General features: G+C 43.2%; 1 protein-coding gene across 2 annotated transcripts; it reads right to left on the bottom strand.

Moving 5' to 3' along the window:
- Nucleotides 1-2645: 2645 nt before the first annotated feature.
- Nucleotides 2646-19592, bottom strand: cdc14ab (cell division cycle 14Ab). 2 transcript variants are annotated; one of them, XM_061978308.2, is made up of 16 exons: nt 18784-19592; nt 18168-18258; nt 18021-18096; nt 17685-17777; nt 17466-17545; nt 16858-16924; nt 16703-16765; nt 16529-16616; nt 16225-16455; nt 9522-9660; nt 9236-9410; nt 4146-4243; nt 4029-4076; nt 3839-3967; nt 3468-3717; nt 2646-3250 (listed from the first exon to the last, which is right to left on the bottom strand). In XM_061978308.2, the coding sequence occupies exons 1-16, from the start codon at nt 18863-18865 to the stop codon at nt 3221-3223; spliced, it is 1740 nt and encodes a 579-aa protein (XP_061834292.2). In that variant the 5' UTR covers nt 18866-19592; the 3' UTR covers nt 2646-3220. The 2 variants fall into 2 exon arrangements, with proteins under 2 accessions (XP_061834292.2, XP_061834294.2); XM_061978310.2 differs by lacking the exon at nt 3468-3717 and having other exon boundaries at nt 18784-19388.
- Nucleotides 19593-19599: the final 7 nt, after the last annotated feature.

Genomic DNA, 19599 nt, shown 5'->3' with positions numbered 1-19599 from the left:
CTCCAGATTCTCTGAACCTTTTGATGATATTATGGACCGTAGATGTTGAAATCCCTAAATTTCTTGCAATTGCACTTTGAGAAACGTTGTTCTTAAACTGTTTGACTATTTGCTCACGCAGTTGTGGACAAAGGAGTGTACCTCGCCCCATCCTTTCTTGTGAAAGACTGAGCATTTTTTGGGAAGCTGTTTTTATACCCAATCATGGCACCCACCTGTTCCCAATTAGCCTGCACACCTGTGGGATGTTCCAAATAATTGTTTGATGAGCATTCCTCAACTTTATCAGTATTTATTGCCACCTTTCCCAACTTCTTTGTCACGTGTTGCTGGCATCAAATTCTAAAGATAATGATTATTTAAAAAAAAAAAAAATGTTTATCAATTTGAACATCAAATATGTTGTCTCTGTAGCATATTCAACTGAATATGGGTTGAAAATGATTTGCAAATCATTGTATTACATTTATATTTACATCTAACACAATTTCCCAACTCATATGGAAACGGTGTTGACAGTGCACTGCTTCCCCTTCCTGAGGCGGCGGATGGTGGTCCAGAATTGCTTCGAAGCCGTCCGGAAGTCGTTTTCCATGGCTTCCCCGAACTCCTCCCATGTCCGAGTTTTTGCCTCTGCGACCGCTGAAGCCGCACACCGCTTGGCCTGTCGGTACCTGTCCGCTGCCTCAGGAGTCCTATGAGCCAAAGGAACCCGATAGGACTCCTTCTTCAGCTTGACGGCATCCCTCACCGCCGGTGTCCACCAACGGGTAAAAAGCTCCTCGGTGGCAAGGCCCCGGGGGTAGATGAGATCCGCCCGGAGTTCCTTAAGGCTCTGGATGCTGTGGGGCTGTCTTGGTTGACAAGACTCTGCAGCATCGCGTGGACATCGGGGGCGTTACCTCTGGATTGGCAGACCGGGGTGGTGGTTCCTCTCTTTAAGAAGGGGAACCGGAGGGTGTGTTCTAACTATCGTGGGATCACACTCCTCAGCCTTCCCGTTGAGGTCTATTCAGGTGTACTGGAGGAGGCTACGCCGGATAGTCGAACCTCGGATTCAGGAGGAACAGTGTGGTTTTCGTCCTGGTCGTGGAACTGTGGACCAGCTCTATACTCTCGGCAGGGTCCTTGAGGGTGCATGGGAGTTTGCCCAACCAGTCTACATGTGTTTTGTGGACTTGGAGAAGGCATTTGACCGTGTCCCTCGGGAAGTCCTGTGGGGAGTGCTCAGAGAGTATAGGGTATCGGACTGTCTGATTGTGGCAGTCCGCTCCCTGTATGATCAGTGTCAGAGCTTGGTCCGCATTGCCGGCAGTAAGTCGGACACGTTTCCAGTGAGGGTTGGACTCCGCCAAGGCTGCCCTTTGTCACCGATTCTGTTCATAACTTTTATGGACAGAATTTCTAGGCGCAGTCAAGGCGTTGAGGGATCTGGTTTGGTGGCTGCAGGATTAGGTCTCTGCTTTTTGCAGATGATGTGGTCCTGATGGCTTCATCTGGCCATGATCTTCAGCTCTCACTGGATCGGTTCGCAGCCCAGTGTGAAGCGACTGGGATGAGAATCAGCACCTCCAAGTCCGAGTCCATGGTTCTCGCCCGGAAAAGGGTGGAGTGCCATCTCCGGGTTGGGGAGGAGATCTTGCCCCAAGTGGAGGAGTTCAAGTACCTCGGAGTCTTGTTCACGAGTGAGGGCCGAAAGGACAAGATCACGGGTACAAGCGGCCGAAATGAGTTTCCTCCGCCGGGTGGCGGGGCTCTCCCTTAGAGATAGGGTGAGAAGCTCTGCCATCCCGGGGGAGCTCAAAGTAAAGCCGCTGCTCCTCCACATCAAGAGGAGCCAGATGAGGTGGTTCGGGCATCTGGTCAGGATGCCACCCGAACGCCTCCCTAGGGAGGTGTTTAAGGCACGTCCGACCGGTAGGAGGCCGCGGGGAAGACCCAGGACACGTTGGGAAGACGATGTCTCCCGGCTGGCCTGGGAACGCCTCGGGGTCCCACAGGAAGAGCTGGACGAGGTGGCTGGGGAGAGGGAAGTCTGGGATTCCCTGCTTAGGCTGCTGCCCCCGCGACCCGACCTCAGATAAGCGGAAGAAGATGGATGGATGGATGGATATGGAAACGGGGTTTGTACACGCAACCCTAACTCAAAATGCCGGACATTTGAGGCATTTAAGAAACTCCGCCCTGACAGCAAAAGAGGACATGTCCGGTGAAAAGAGGACGTATGGTCAGTCTATCCTAGCCCGTTAGCTGATAGCATGCCGTGTGTTGTGCCTCGGTGTGCATTGTTTACACAACGTGCGTTATGACGCTGCGGGCCATGTAAAATGACTTCACAGGCCAGATTTGGCCCCCCGGGCCTTGAGTTTGACACCTGTGCTTCAAAAGAACAGATTAAAGGATATGTGTGTGTTGTCGGAATTGAGACAAGGAGGTCATCAAAAATAAATTTATTTTCTCCAGCAAGTTACAGGAAAATAAACATCTTTTCAAGCTTGAAAAAATAAAAGCTTCCTGAAAGCTTCAAAATAAATGCCCTGCAATAGATAGTTAAAAATGTGATATTAGCTGCTCGTTACGGCAAAGACAAACAGGAAGCACTTCTCTACAGCTCAGCCCAACGCTCCTTTTATGGCACACATCATCTTCATCATGCTACTTCAACTAAACCACTGTGTTTCGGTCACCAGCAGCCTTTATTTTGAAGGTGCCCAATATTGCTCTTAAAAATGGAGGAGGTAGAAGAATGTGGTCCATTATTTAATAACCGTCATCATCAGCGCCATTTATCAGACACACTTTGTTCCTATCAACTCCAGTCTTAACTTTGAGATGTCACAGTTAGCAACTAAGGATACTTCCTGAAGCTAACTGCTAGCACGAGGCTAACAGCCTGAGTGTGTGTGTGTGTGTGTGTGTGTGTGTGTGTGTGTGTGTGTGTGTGTGTGTGTGTGTGTGTGTGTGTGTGGACTTAAAAGGACTTTTCCTATTCCAGAATCCAAAAATCCCAAAAGGAAGCAGTTCGTAAAATGTCTCTCCGCCAATCACGCAGCGAATACTGTAACCGTGACAACAGTCGTTCAGAGAGTCTTTAAAAACTAAAATCTTTTACCTAAATACATCTTTTTACATACAAATTCAGTCTTTTCGAAAAGCAGCAGCGGCCACAGGGCCTCCTGGGTAATCATGAGTGTGTTGTGTTCAGGGCACCTGGGATCTTCTAGAACTGGATGTAGTCAGACTGAAGGGACTGAAAGCCAAAAAAAAAACAACAGAAAGTCAGGTGGCTTCCGAACGCATGAGCACGCCGTTAGCTATTTTGCTAACATTAACAACACAGCAAGCCCTCAACTATATACACACACAGACACACACACACACACACACACACACACACACACTGCATGCTGATGATGTCACAGCAGAGCGAACCAATGAGCACAAAAGGGCGGGGCCAGCCGACTTACGGGAATCGAGCGGCTCAGGTAGCGCCCGGACGGAGCAGTTAGAGCGCCGTACGGCGAGGAAGGGGGCGCCGCTGAGCCTGCCAGGGCGCCGCCGTGGACCTCGTGTTGCGTGCCGCGGGGGCCGTTACCATAGCTACATGGGGAGGGCGCGGCCAGGGAGGAGGTGGGGGGAGGATGAGAGGTATACATCTTCATGTCCTCCTCCGCCTGGGCAGCGTACACGTCACCGAGCGAGCTGGCCAATCGAGAGCTGATGCACGCACACACACACACACACCAGCTGATCTACACTAACGAGTCATGTGACGGCAGCAGCCAATGAGAGCGGTCGTCATCCTCGTGGAGGAGAAGGGAATGGGGAAGTGTCTGACCTCATGCTGGACGACGACGAGGGACTTCTGCCGATCCTCTTGACTGCGGCGACGGCGGCGGAGGAGGATGTTGGGAACTTGAAGGACTTCAGCGGGGAGGCGGAGCTCTGATCCCCGCCCATGGACAGCCTGAGGAGAGACGGCGACCGTCAGCGCACGTGTTTAGGACGCCTGCGTGACGTGTGCTCACCTGAGAGGTTGCGACGTGGACCTGCTGTGGTTCTTCGTCTGCTCCACTCTGAAACACACGCACACACACACACGTCATTGGCGTCAAGCAGAAGGCGGGTCTGTCGACTTCTGGTACCTCAAAGCTCCAGCGGTGGACGGGCGCGGAGAACGGCGACTTTTTAAGGCTCTCAGTTTGTCTCCCTGAGTCGGAGTGGACCGCTCACTCATGTTGCTCTGGATCATGACAACACAACATTTAATGACAGTGTGTGAGCGTGTGTGTGTGTGTGTGTGTTCTTGTATTTCTACCCTTCTTGAGACATGAAGAAGGAAAAGTATCTTCCATATGAGGAGGTGTGAACAAGTGATGACATAAATCATGGTCCCAATAACATTGCATCTAATAGAGAATGTCTCATTTGCACCCCTGCTGGTGATATCTATCAAAATTAGGGTGGTCCCAAAAAGGAGGGATTTAAATTGACTGTCGCTTTTAAAGGTGCTCCCCCTCTGGTCAACATAAGACATAATAAGTGTGTGTAAGAAATTGAAATGCGCCTCATTTGACCAAAATTAATAAATAAATAAATTTAAAAAATAAATACCCGTATTTTCCGCACCATAAGGCGCCCTGGGTTATAAGCCGCGCCTTCAATGAACGGCATATTTCAAAACTTTGTCCACCTATAAGCCGCCCCGTGTTGTAAGCCGCATCTAACTGCGCTAAAGGAATGTCAAAAAAACAGTCAGATAGGTCAGTCAAACTTTAATAATATATTAAAAACCAGCGTTCTAACAACTCTGTTCACTCCCAAAATGTACGCAAATGTGCAATCACAAACATAGTAAAATTCAAAATAGTGCAGAGCAATAGCAACATAATGTTGCTCGAACGTTAATGTCACAACACACAAAATAAACATAACGCTCACTTTCTGAAGTTATTCTTCATTCATAAATCCCTCGAATTCTTCTCCTTCGTGTCCGAATTGAAAAGTTGGGCGGATGTGGGATCCAAAATGGCCGGCTCAGTCTCGTCGACGTAATCGGAGTCAGTGTCGCTGTTGTCCAGCAGTTCTGTGAATCCTGTCTTCCGGAAAGCTCGGACCACAGTTGTGACCGAAATATCTGCCCAGGCATTTACGATCCACTGGCAGATGTTGGCGTCGTCTGGCGCTGTCTCCCTGTCTTAGTGAAGGTGATGTTGGCGTCGTCTGGCGCTGTCTCCCTGTCTTAGTGAAGGTGTGTTCGCCTTCTGTCATCCATTGTTCCCACGCAGTTAGCAGTCTAGCTTCGAATGCCCTGTTGACACCAATATCTAGCGGCTGGAGGTCTTTTGTCAATCCACCCGGAATGACGGCGAGTATTGAATTAAGCGCGTAAGCGTGTCTCTTAATGTGATGTTATGAGCTAGCAAATATAACAACTACACTACCCAGCATGCAACGATAGTGACGAGCATGCGCGGTAGCCCTGAGAAGCGTTGTTGTATGTGCTGGCAGTTAGAATGTGGTTATGAGCACGCTGTGAGTAAACGTTGAGAACTCAGTTAACACGCCTCGTCTGCATTATTTATAATTAGACAGACAACACACTTAATAGGAGCCATTTTGGGGTCTTTACATAAACACACAAATGGAAATGAAACGTCACATATCCCAGCATGCACCACGCGCTTCTTCTACGGGGAAAAAAGATGGCGGCTGTTTACCGTAGTTGCGAGACCGAAACTTTATGAAAATTAATATTAACCCATATATAAGGCGCACCGGATTATAAGGCGCACCGTCTTTTGAGAAAATTTGTGGTTTTTAGGTGCGCCTTATAGTGCGGAAAATACGGTATATATATATATATATATATATATATATAGAGATATAAAGAGAGAGAGAGAGAGAGAGAGAGAGAGAGAGAGAGAGAGAGAGAGAGAGAGAGAGAGAGAGAGAGAGAGAGAGAGAGAGAGAGAGAGAGAGAGACAGAGAGAGAGACAGAGAGAGAGACAGAGAGAGAGACAGAGACAGAGACAGAGAGAGAGAGAGAGATTCTGTAATAACATGAAGCAAATAATAGAGATTAAAATGTATTTATTTATTTTACATAAAAGGCTTGCCTTTTTTATATTTGCATAGTATGTATATATTATTAATGTTCTAAATACAAATATTTATATATCTAGAAAGGGTGGTCCTGAAGAGGCAGGTATTTTTCGGAGGTCTCAAGAAGGTAACAAACACAAGAAAGTAAGTGTGTGTGTGCGTGTATGTTCTTGTATTTCTACCCTTCTTGAGACATGAAGAAGGAAAAGCATCTTCCATATGAGGAGGTGTGAACAAGTGATGACATAAATCATGGTCCCAATAACATTGCATCTGATAGAGAATGTGTCATTTGTGGTGACATCTATCAACATGAGGGTGGTCCCAAAAAGGAGGGATTTTTCTAATTGACTGTTTAAAAGTGCTCCCCGTCTGGTCAACATATGAAATAACAAGTGTGTGTAAGAAATTGAAATGCGCCCCCTTTGGCCAAAATTAATAAAAAATGTAAAAATATGTGTATGGAGACATTCTGTAATAACGAAGTAAATAATGACGATTAAAAAAATTAGGGAAAAAAATTCCATAAAAGGCTTACCTTTTTTATATTTGCATAGTATGTATATATTATTAATGTTCTAAATACAAATATTTATATATATATAGAAAGGGTGGTCCTGAAGAGGTAGGTATTTTTCAGAGGTCTCAAGAAGGTAACAAACACAAGAAAGTGTGTGTGTGTGTGTGTGTGTATGTTCTTGTATTTCTACCCGTCTTGAGACATGAAGAAGGAAAAGTATCTTCCATATGAGGAGGTGTGAACAAGTGAGGACATAAATCATGGTCCCAATAACATTGCATCTAATAGACAATGTCTCATTTGCACCCCTGCTGGTGACATCTATCAACATAAGGGTGGTTCCAAAAAGGAGGGATTTTTCAAATTGACTGTGTGTCGCTTTTAAAGGTGCTCCCCCTCTGGTCAACATATATATATATATATATATATATATATATATATATATATATATATATATATATATATATATATATATATATATATATATATAAATATAAAAGGACAAGCGGTAGAAAATTGATGGATAGAGAGAGAGAGAGAGAGAGAGAGAGAGAGAGAGATTCTATAATAACATGAAGCAAATAATAGAGATTAAAATTTATTTATTTATTTATTTTTCTTAAAAGGCTTGCCTTTTTTATATTTGCATAGTATGTATATATTATTAATGTTGTAAATACAAATCTTTATATATCTAGAAAGGGTGGTCCTAAAAAGGTAGGCATTTTTCGGAGGTCTCAAGAAGGTAACAAATACAAGAAAGTGTGTGTGTGTGTGCGTGTATGTTCTTGTATTTCTACCCTTCTTGAGACATGAAGAAGGAAAAGCATCTTCCATATGAGGAGGTGTGAACAAGTGATGACATAAATCATGGTCCCAATAACATTGCATCTAATAGACAGTGTCTCATTTGTGGTGACATCTATCAAAATGAGGGTGGTCCCAAAAAGGAGGGATTTTTCAAATTGACTGTGTCGCTTTTAAAAGTGCTCCCCCTCTGGTCAACATATGAAATAACAAGTATGTGTAAGAAATTGAAATGCGCCCCCTTTGGCCAAAATTAATTAAAAAAAATAAAAATATGTGTATGGAGACATTCTGTAATAACGAAGTAAATAATGACGATTAAAAAAATTAGGTAAAAAAATTCCATAAAAGGCTTACCTTTTTCATATTTGCATAGTATGTATATATTATTAATGTTCTAAATACAAATATTTATATATCTAGAAAGGGTGGTCCTGAAGAGGTAGGTATTTTTCGGAGGTCTCAAGAAGGCAACAAACACAAGAAAGTGTGTGTGTGCGTGTATATTCTTGTATTTCTACCCGTCTTGAGACATGAAGAAGGAAAAGCATCTTCCATATGAGGAGGTGTGAACAAGTGATGACATAAATCATTATCCCAATAACATTGCATCTAATAGACAATGTCTCATTTGCACCCCTGCTGGTGACATCCATCAACATAAGGGTGGTTCCAAAAAGGAGGGATTTTTCAAATTGACTGGTCAACATATGAAATAACAAGTGTGTGTAAGAAATTGAAATACGCTCCCTTTGGCCAAAATGTATTTAAGAAAATAAAATAAATATGTATATAGAGAAGTACTGTAATAACTTGAAGTAAATAATGAAGATTAAAAACCAATTACAAAAAAAATGTTTTTTTAATTAACTAATAGCTTACCTTTTTTTATATTTGCATAGTATGTATGTATGTATGTAAAATTATTTTTAAACTTTTCGGTACTTTTCAAAAGAAAGGGGACCACAAAAAAATAGCATTATTGGCTTTATTTTAACAAAAAAATGTACGGTACATTAAACATGTTTCTTATTGCAAGTTTGTCCTTAAATTAAATAGTCAACTTGTCTTTTATTAGTAAGTAAAAAAACAAAGGCTCCTAATTTAGCTGCTGACATATGCAGTAACATATTGTGTCATTTATCTACCTATTATTTTGTCAACATTATAAAGGACAAGTGGTAGAATATGAATTATTAATCTACTTGTTCATTTACTGTTAATATCTGCTTACTTTCTCTCTTAACATGTTCTATCTACACTTCTGTTGAAATGTAATAATCACTCATTCTTCTGTTGTTTGATACTTTACATTAGTTTTAGATGATACCACAAATTTGGGTATCAATACGATACCAAGTAGTTACAGGATCATACATTGGTCATATTCAAAGTCGTCATGTGTCCAGGGACATATTTCCTGAGTTTATAAATATAACCTAACCTAACCTATCCCATAACCCCGGAGGGTCGTTGGGGCACCACAGACGATCTGTTGACCAGCTCTCTCCATCCCTCTCTGTCCTCAGCAGCTCTCAAAAAATATAGACGTAATCAGTCAATCAGTATTGACTAGATACGCTACTGTACTTGGTATCATTACAATGGCGTTTGTTTACATTTTGATGGAGGGGGGGACCGGTACCTTTCAGAGGTGGTATAGTACCGAAAATGATTCATTAGTATCGCGGTACTCTACTAATACCGGTATACCGTACAACCCTAGTGTGTATATATTATTAAGGAGGTCTCAAGAAGGTAACAAATACAAGAATGTGTGTGTGTGTGTGTGTGTGTGTGTACCTCCAGCAGGCTGTCAGAACTCGATGAAGGTCGGACGCTACCGTTGTAGGCGGACTTAGTGGGATTCAACGTAAGGTCATCCATCGTAGCGATAAGGTGAGGCATCGCCCTCTCCTCCAGCTTGGACTTCTGGGAGCGCTGGTTGTCTCCTAGCAACCAAAGCCACGCCTGCTTCCTGTCAACAAAGTCCCGTCCGGTCAGTCTGACGGACTATCGCCGCACTCAATGACATCATTTTTGACAGTGGGGTTGTCACGGCGACAAAGAGGCCGAGGCAAACGCTCACTCCAGCAGGAAGAACTGCTGCGGTCCAATCACGGAGCCCGGTCTGCATATCCGGATCCAGGCGATGGCTTCCAGCGCAGTGAAGCGATAATGCTTCATGAGGTAACAGCCGATCAGAGAGCCCGTCCTGCCCAGACCAGCTGGAGAGACGGAGAGGAGACGCATGACGTGTGTGAAGTTGGCCCCCCTTATCTTTGCAAATATTAAAATAACACTGACATTCCTTTGTGATGTAAAAAAATGTTTATGGCGTTAAGTTATTCTAAAATAGACTATGTTTACACTGCAGGTCAAGGTGGCCCAACAACATATTGTCTGTGAAAGGGACAGATAGCACATACTTGCCAACCTCGAGACCTCCGATTTCGTGAGGTGGGGGGTGTGGTCGGGGGTGGGGCGTGGTTAAGATATATATATATATATAAGAAATACTTGACTTTCAGTGAATTCTAGCTATATATATATTTTTTATTACATACATATATATATATATATATATATATATATATATATATATATATATATATATATATATATATATATATATATATATATATATATATATATGTTATGTTACACACACATAACACTCATCTACTCATTGTTGAGTTAAGGGTTGAATTGTCCATCCTTGTTCTATTCTGTCACTATTTCAGAACACACACATTATACAAATATACATTATAAAATCAATGAGAAAACGGGAGCTCTAATTTGAGAGTCTGAATTAGGATCAGAAGTTCCTATATAAACATTGCGCACTCACGTCGCCTTTTTGTATTGATTACTGCAGCTGTGCACTGGATTCATTCACAAATACAAACTACAACTGACAAACACTTTAGAGTTAGGCTCCACCATCAGTGAGTTGATTCACCAAAACTAACCTGCTATACAGGAGGAAAAAGCACACAGGACGTTTCAATTGTTCACAGACTGGTCGCTCTCATCAGAATGACAAGACACTTCCGGTCTGCAGGTGATAGCATTCAATTGGGAAGAAACGCCCTACTGCCATCCTACTGACCAATGTGAATACTGATAAATGTGTAATGACAGCTCCAAAAACGAATTCAAACCACAAAATAAAATAAATAAATCAACACAAAAATGTGACACATTATGGGTGGGTCACATATGCATGTACAGTAGATGGCAGTATTGTCCTGTTTAAAAGTGTCACAACATTGCTGTTTACGGCAGACTAACTGCTTTACGGTCGACGAAAATTTGACTGCTGTTGTTGTGTGTTGTTACCGCGCTGGGAGGACGTTAATGAAACTGCCTAACAATAAACACACATAAGAAACCAAGAACTCGCCCTCGATCATTAGCTGTTTAAATTGTGGGAAAGCGGACGTGTGAACAGGCTGTCAACACGTCACTCAGGTCCGCATGGAGCTGGAGGGGGCGTGGCCTCCAGCTCGGCCTGAATTTCGGGAGATTTTCCGGAGAAAATTTGTCCCGGGAGGTTTTCGGGAGAGGCGCTGAATTTCGGGAGTCTCCCGGAAAAGAGATAGCAGAGATAGCATCTCTGCTAAAGCTAAATGGTTAACTTTGGCAATGTTTTTTTTGATTGTCAGATATGAGCAAACGGGTAAAAACATCTACAGTACTACAGTATCTGCATAAAGTAGTGAAAAACAGAGTGGTGGTCTAAAAAGAAGGAAGGCCATTGTGGCTTGCAAGCCTCAAACTGAATTTGGATGTGAATCATGTGGATAACATTCAAATGTGCTCAACTTATTTTGTATCTGCTGTGTATGGATACATTGTTACCTGTTTTTTATTACTTTTTTAAAAACTGCTGCTCAGTGGCCTTGGGGTTAGAGTGTGTTTGACCCATCGCCCTGAGATCAGTGGGTCGTGAGTTCAAACCCCGGCCGAGTCATACCAAAGACTATAAAAATGGGACTCATTACCTCCCTGCTTGGCACTCGGCATCAAGGGTTGGAATTGGTGGTTAAGTCACCAAAATGATTCCTGGGCGCGGCCACCGCTGCTGCTCACTGGTCCCCTCACCTCCCAGGGGGTGGAACAAGGCGATGGGTCAAACACAGAGGGGAATTTGTGACCAAGACACAGGAAATGGTTTTGGATCCGAGGAAAGTGACTGACCATGAGCCAGTGGTCATCAAAAATCAGGAAATCACCCAAGTATCTTCATATAAATATTTAGGGGTTCATAATTGATAATCTTCTCTGCTGGAAGACACATATTGACAAACTGTGCAATAGACTGCAACAGAGGCTATATTTTTTTGCGAAGATAAAGATTGTACGGCGTAAGCAGCCACATCATGATGATTTTCTACCGTGCCATTGTAGAGAGCATCATTAGATACAGGATCACCTCATGGTTTGGCAACCTAACCGTTAAGCTAAAAAGCAAACTGGCCGGCATGCATAAAACGGCAATGAAAATCGTAGGGAGGAAAGAATATGAGCCAATACAGAGCATCTATGAGCAGGCACTTAGGAAAAAAGCTAAGAAAATTATTTCCAACTCACAACACCCACTCTTCCCTGAATATGGAACCATGCCATCAGGGAGAAGACTCCGGGTCCCACTATGCAAATCTAACCGCCTTAAATTATCATTTGTCCCAGCCTCCATTAAGCTGACCAACAATGTGCAATAGAATGTTAATACATAGGTTAGCACTTTTTTAGCACATAGCACTTTAGCACATAGCACTTTAGAACTAAGCACTTTAGCACACAGCACTTTATCCATGGGCTCTAGTGCAATGCACACTGATACTTTATCTTTATCTCCATACTGTAGATTTTATGCCTACATCAAAGTGCCACCTATGTCTATCAAGCTCCGTGTTCTGATGTTTAAATGTTAGTTGTCTGGTTGTGGTTGTGTCTGTGCTGGTGTTTTTGTTCCGTTTTTGGGAAGGGGTGCTCACACTTTTTCTGCAGGCGAGCTACTTTTCAATTGATCAAGTCGTGGGGATCTACCTCATATATATAATTTATATTTACTTATTTATGTTTTTGTTAACAAGTTAAAGGTGTTTAATGATAATGCAAGCATGTTTAACACATATAGTTAATATTGTTAATACATTAAAGTTGTTTAATGATAATACAAGTATGTTTAATACATATAGTTAATATTGTTAACAAGTTAAAGGTGTTTAAAGATAATGCAAGCATGTTTAACACATATACCGGTAGTTAATATTGTTAACAAGTTAAAGGTGGTTAAAAATAATACAAGCATGTTTAACACAAATAGTTAATATTGTTAACAACTTAAAGGTGGTTAAAGATAAAACAAGCATGTTTAACACATATAGTTAATATTGTTAACAACTTAAAGGTGGTAAAGATAATACACGCATGTTTAACACATATAGTTAATATTGTTAACAAGTTAAAGGTGTTTAATGATAATACAAGCATGTTTAACACATACCGGTAGTTAATATTGTTAACAAGTTAAAGGTGTTTAAAGATAATACAAGCATGTTTAACACATATAGTTAATATTGTTAACAAGTTAAAGGTGGTTAAAGATAATACAAGCATGTTTAACACATATAGATTCCTTTCTTTCATGAAGACAAGAATATAAGTTGGTGTATTACCGGATTCTGATGACTTGCATTGATTGGAATCAGACAGTGGTGATGATAACGTCCACATTTTCGAATGGAGGAGAAAAAAAGTCCTCCTTTCTGTCCAATACCACATGAAAGTGGTTGGTTTTTGGCATCTTATTTGTCCAGCTTCCATACTCCTTTGTATACACTTTACAAGAAATACATTGTCGGCAAACTCCGTAGCTTGCTAGCTTGTGCACGCCAGCTTTCTGAGACTCTTATTTTGGTAGCGCAGGGCTTTTATTGTGCAACTGTGCAGTCGGTCTTTGGAGTTTTGACAACAGGTACGGCGCCAGAGTCTGTTGAAATTAAGTGTTTGTCGCCTTCCTGTCGGTAATTTTAATGAGCTGGCAGCAGCCAGCGTCATCTCAGAAGACCCTCGGGTGCCGTGAATGTCAATCAAGTGACGTCATAGTGAAGATTTATGATCGCTCATTTTTAGGACTATTTTTTTAATGCCTGGCTGGTGATCGACTGACACACCCTCCGAGATCGACCGGTAGATCGCGATCGACGTAATGAGCACCCTTGTTTTTGGGTATGTTAAGAAAGCAATGATGCACTGTGCCCAAGACAAATTTCCCCACGGGGACAATAAAGTTGAACCTTGAATTTCACCACACCTAGTGGTACTTTAACTCTAATACACAAGGATTAGTTTTTATTTAGGCATGACAAGATGACACTGGCAAATCTCCATTGCTTTCCTCACCCCACAATAAGATGAGTGTAAACACTAAACATGCAACTGCTTTTAATGTCAGTAGACTTGGAGAAAAGATTAGGCATCCGAAGCTGACCTGAAATTATTGCAACAAATAGAAATATTATAGAATTATGTTTTATTTTATATAGTTTTATTGCTGAGTACAATACTACCACAGAGAAATGAGCGTGTGCGTACTGTATGTAATAGTATGATTTCACTACTAAACATCTAGTATTGATCTCCTTTGGCAATTGGCGCCAGTTAACCCACATAACACTGGTTTAATTTAATTACTGGTTTGCAAAAAATATTTTTACCCAAAATAGGTGAAATTACATAATCTCCCACGGCACACTAACAGTGGTTGAAAAACACAGCGATAAGTGCTGAATAATTCCGCTGGTGATCACAGTGTTGAAAAGAACGTTCAAAATATAAAACATTCTCTTGCATTTTAATCCATCCGTTTTTACTGCACCTGTTCAAGAAGTCGCAATAATGGTAAGAAGTATTTTATTTATTATTGGTTCCCTTATAATCCATCCGTTTTTACTGCACCTGTTCAAGAAGTCGCAATAATGGTAAGAAGTATTTTATTTATTATTGGTTCCCTTAATAATAACAATGTTATTAAAGAGAATATGAGACTTATTATACTCTAAAAATGTTGGTCTACTTAAAAGGGGAACATTATCACAATTTCAGAATGGTTAAAACCATTAAAAATCAGTTCCCAGTGGCTTATTATATTTTTCGAAGTTTTTTTCAAAATTTTACCCATCACCCAATATCCCTAAAAAAGCTTCAAAGTGCCTGATTTTAACCACCCGTCCATTTTCCTGTGACGTCACATAGTGAAGCCAACACAAACAAACATGGCGGAAAGAACAGCAAGATATAGCGACATTAGCTCGGATTCAGACTCGGATTTCAGCGGCTTAAGCGATTCAACAGATTACGCATGTATTGAAACGGAAGGTTGTAGTGTGGAGGCAGGTAGCGAAAACGAAATTGAAGAAGAAACTGAAGCTATTGAGCCATATCGGTTTGAACCGTATGCAAGCGAAACCGACGAAAACGACACGACAGCCAGCGACACGGGAGAAAGCGAAGACGAATTCGGCGATCGCCTTCTAACCAACGATTGGTATGTGTTTGTTTGGCATTAAAGGAAACTAACAACTATGAACTAGGTTTACAGCATATGAAATACATTTGGCAACAACATGCACTTTGAGAGTGCAGACAGCCCAATTTTCATCAATTAATATATTCTGTAGACATACCCTCATGTCAGCAGGCCAGGGAAGCTAGGGTCGATATTCTTCTCTTGATCATCTTCGGGACGGTGTGAGCCAAGACATCCATGGGGTTTAGCTCGCTCGTCTGCGGGAACAAACTGCCGCCATTGCTTGCCGTGCTACCGAGGTCCTTTGTCCCTGAATTGCTCACACACTCCGGCAGATTCAATGGGGGTCTGGCGGCAGATTTCTTTGACTTTATCGTTGGAAATGCATCTGCTTTGAGTGTCGCAGGATATCCACACATTCTTGCCATCTCTGTCGTAGCATAGCTTTCGTCGGTAAAGTGTGCGGAACAAACGTCCAATTTCTTGCCACTTTCGCATCTTTGGGCCACTGGTGCAACTTGAATCCGTCCCTGTTCGTGTTGTTACACCCTCCGACAACACACCGACGAGGCATGATGTCTCCAAGGTACGGAAAACAGTCGAAAAAACGGAAAATAACAGAGCTGATTTGACTTCCCTATGGCTCCGAGAGCGAATATTAGAAAGGCGTTTAATTCGCCAAAATTCACCCATTTAGAGTTCGGAAATCGGTTAAAAAAATATATGGTATTTTTTCTGCAACATCAAGGTATATATTGACGCTTACATAGGTCTGGTGATAATGTTCCCCTTTAAAAATGCACACATTTAGTTGTATTCAGTGTTAAAAAATATTATAAGGCTCTTACGGAGATACATTTTAAAATATTTGTCTTTCATGGCTCTCTCAGCCGAAAAGGTTCCCGACCCCTGCGTTATAGCGTCCTCACATTTCAAAGCGAGACTGAAGTTTATGCATGTTTTAAATAAAAGTAATGTCAATAGATTTTTAAGACCTTTCAAAATCGTATTTAAGTCCTTTTATGAGATTTTCGGAAAATTTTAGACGTTTTAAGGCCTTAAATTCAAATTATTTAATTTAAGACTTTTTAGGACCCCGTTGATACCCTGGGGGGAGCATGATGATGTCATTAGTCAGACAAAATATTTTAGAACTAAAAAAACGTAACGACACATACCAGCACAAAGGGACGGCAGTGTTATGTTAATATTTGCAACTTCGCTGACGTGCTTCACCAAAAGGCTTCACCTTTGCAATGGACTGCCATGGCGCCGAGCGTGCCGTCGCAGAGGGACAGGAAGCGGCGTGTGATGATGTCACTGGGCGTGCTCCCGTCCAGGAAGAAAAGGTCGTAGTGGTCGAAGCCGGCGTCTGTGAAGCGCTTGGCGTCGTAGATCTTCTTGTTGAGACGCACAACGGCGCTCACGTTGTGCTTCCTGAAGTAGGGGAAGTAGGCCTCGGGGGCGTGGAGCGGGTAACCTGAGGGGGGCGGGGCCACAGGCACACAAGTTAACATAACATTGGGAGTGTGAAAATGTGTGTGTGTGTTCACCGTTCTCCACTTTGCTTTTGGGATGTGGTCCACTAAAAGCCAGAAGTTTGCTGGGAACAATCCAGTTGAGGTCTCCATTCTCCACCCGCTGGAGGAAGGGCAAGTTAATCACATCACGCCGCATCCCAGAGAGACCGCAAACAAGCAATGCATGCTGGGAGAGGAAGCTCGTACCTCGTAGTGTTCGTACTCATCCACGTCAAACGTCTCAAAGTCAAAGAACCCGTGTTGGAGAGCCTAAAAAAAACCACAAAAAAAAAACGCAGGAAAGGCTGACAGGAAGCGGCGACGAAAAGCAGCCAGCGAGCGAGACGTGATTGACAGCTCACCTTCCTGATGCCCTGCAGGCAGTCGAGCACGGTCAGGTTGAAGGTGCAATTCCCGAAAGACGCGTCCCTGCACAGACACAACGTCGGCAACTGCACCACACACACGGCTTTGCCTCGCTAGACATCTTGAGATCCATCAATCATCCGATACTTTTCCAAGTACTTTCATTTGTCAGAGGATCAGTGAAGGCAGCACAATGTGGGCGTGGCCTGACAGTAACACTAAATCCATCAGCTGTTTAACCCTGCTGTTACATAATCAAGGCCTTTATGACGCACACACACACAGCTCGGTTGGTAGAGTGGCCGTGCCAGCAACTTGAGGGTTCCAGGTTCGATCCCCCGCTTCCGCCACCCTAGTCACTGCCGTTGTGTCCTTGGGCAAGACTTTACCCACCTGCTCCCAGTGCCACCCACACTGGTTTAAAAATGTAACTTAGATATTGGGTTTCACTATGTAAAGCGCTTTGAGTCACTAGAGAAAAGCGCTATATAAATATAATTCACTTCACATGCACACACACGGAAATCTACTCCATTTATGTGGTGGAACCTGCACAAAGTGGCCCAAAACAAGACCAGTGGGACCAGGTAGAGTCTGGACTCACCTGAACGGAAGGTAGGAGGCGTTGGATCCAGAGACCAGAGCTCTGTAGGCTTCTTCTGGGGTTTTCTTCAAGTAGATCACCTGACACACACACACACACACGATCCGGTGAGACGCCACCCACGTTAACAGTCCCAGTTGACATCAGTGTTGGCGCTAATCTAACAGGGTGGGAGGGTGTAAGTGGGGGGGGGGGAACTCAGGGGTTTAGGAGACTCACAGCGTATCCTCCAATGAGCACGGCGGCATTGGACCTCTTCCTCTGGTCAAAGCTGGTGTAGTGGACGATGCGTTTCCTGGTCAACGTGAACGACTGCACGCAGAAAACAATCGGAAAGGTTAGGGGGAAGATGATGATGATGGTTGAAAGGTTGCGAGTAAGTGTTTAGAAGCACGATTTAAGTGCACGTGTGTATCTGACACTAAGTGTCTGTGTGTGTGTGTGTGTGTGTGTGTGTGTGTGTGTGTGTGTGTGTGTGTGTGTGTAAAATGGCGTAAGCCTACAGGTGCATTGTGGACATTCCAGCTCAGGGCGGAGGCGACGCCTGGAACTCACCTTGAGCTTCTTGTTGAGTTTGCAGCAGTATCGATACAACATGGCCAAGTTGAGCGGCCCGAAGTCGGCGTAGAAGCTGCCCACACGACAGGAAGTCAGTGATTCCCTTCACAATAACAGCGTGACCCTCGAGTTACCCGGACTTACTTCTCGTAAACAAACTCGTCGTCCGTGCAGAAGTAGTGAGTGTTGGCCGTGCTTTTGGGCTTGCTTCGTAACGTGGCGAAATACAGACGCTCTGGAAGACATTTGGCACGGTTACAGGGGGGGGGCTGACAGGAAATAAACATTCTTCACGGCGTATCGTGGAGAGACAGACGGTTGCTATGGTGATGCACCCGCCTGGTCTTGAAACAACTTGGTGTAGCCAATATGATACATTTGTATTATAATCCTTAAACAAAGTAAGAGTGAAACTCATGTGAATAATCACTGAATGGAGAACTGGGGGTGGGATTAAATCAATTATCTTCTTCCCACTTCCTTTCAGGCAAATTGGACAATCATGCATTACATGAAAGGTTGTGAGTAAGTGTTGCACTATATTAATTTATATTATGTGTTGTCAACTTTGTACTTTTTTATGTCATTGCCTGAAATAAATAAGTAAATGAAAAAAAATAATAATAACTTCACAATCTTTAACTCGGTTCCTCAACTGACAAGTCATTCAAGTCTCAATTGCGTCAGTGGTTTAATTCAAAGTCACGTGGTTCGAGTGCTGCGTTCAATGCTTGATTCATTCATGCGTCTATTTTATTACCTTTGATGAACTCGGCGGCTCCCAGCGGTTCGGACTCCTCCGCCACGCCGAAAAAGGCGGACAGAACCTGGGAGTGGGTCATGGGTCCGTCTAAAGCGCGGAACTCCCAACTTGTCGATTAGACGCCGGCAGGCTAACAGCCACAAGCTAGCTGGAAGCCGTCAACAAAGTTGTGAACTTTCTCCTCAACTTCCCATCACGCTTGGCTTTCCGTCACCCTGCACGCACGCGTCGCTCTCCGGTAACGCCGCCGGCGTCTTCTGCGTCAATTCGACAGAAATGTCCCTCGACTCTCACTGAGTCGCCGCCAAGTAATCCCGATGTAGCATGTTAGCACGTCCGCCCTCCTGCGGATTAGCGACGACAGTTTGAGGCACTGATTGAGTAAGTCCCGCCTTTAAGACACGTTTCCATGGCGACCGACGGCTTTGGCCGCGACTGCAGCCAATCGCGGCGTGTTGCCTTCACTGTCACTGGGTTAAATGCAGACTCCGCTTTTCTTGCCACGATAAAAGAAAGAAAGAACGGCTTCGGACTTATTTCCAGTTCGCTGCGGTGTTCCTTTGTTGTTAAATGTAGACTGTCGTACTCTCACCGAAGTAGCCTCAAGTCTGCGGAATAGCCAAATAAGTGTTCAAAACAATCGAAGTCGATATACAAGTTTTACCTGTTCAATTGACCTTACGTCATACATTTGGTGTCTTCAAATTCTTTCTTTTCATGCTCGATAAAATCTGTTCGTTGTTTTTTTTTAAACTTTTTGTCGTCTTTCCGAGCTGGTTTATATATTAAAGGCATTTTTGAGTCTGAATTAGA

This window comes from Nerophis lumbriciformis, linkage group LG18 (genome assembly GCF_033978685.3).
Source record: "Nerophis lumbriciformis linkage group LG18, RoL_Nlum_v2.1, whole genome shotgun sequence".
Taxonomy (NCBI): domain Eukaryota; kingdom Metazoa; phylum Chordata; class Actinopteri; order Syngnathiformes; family Syngnathidae; genus Nerophis; species Nerophis lumbriciformis.
The sequence above is the reverse complement of the archived record's forward strand: the minus strand, read 5'-3'. Positions and strand labels throughout refer to the sequence as shown.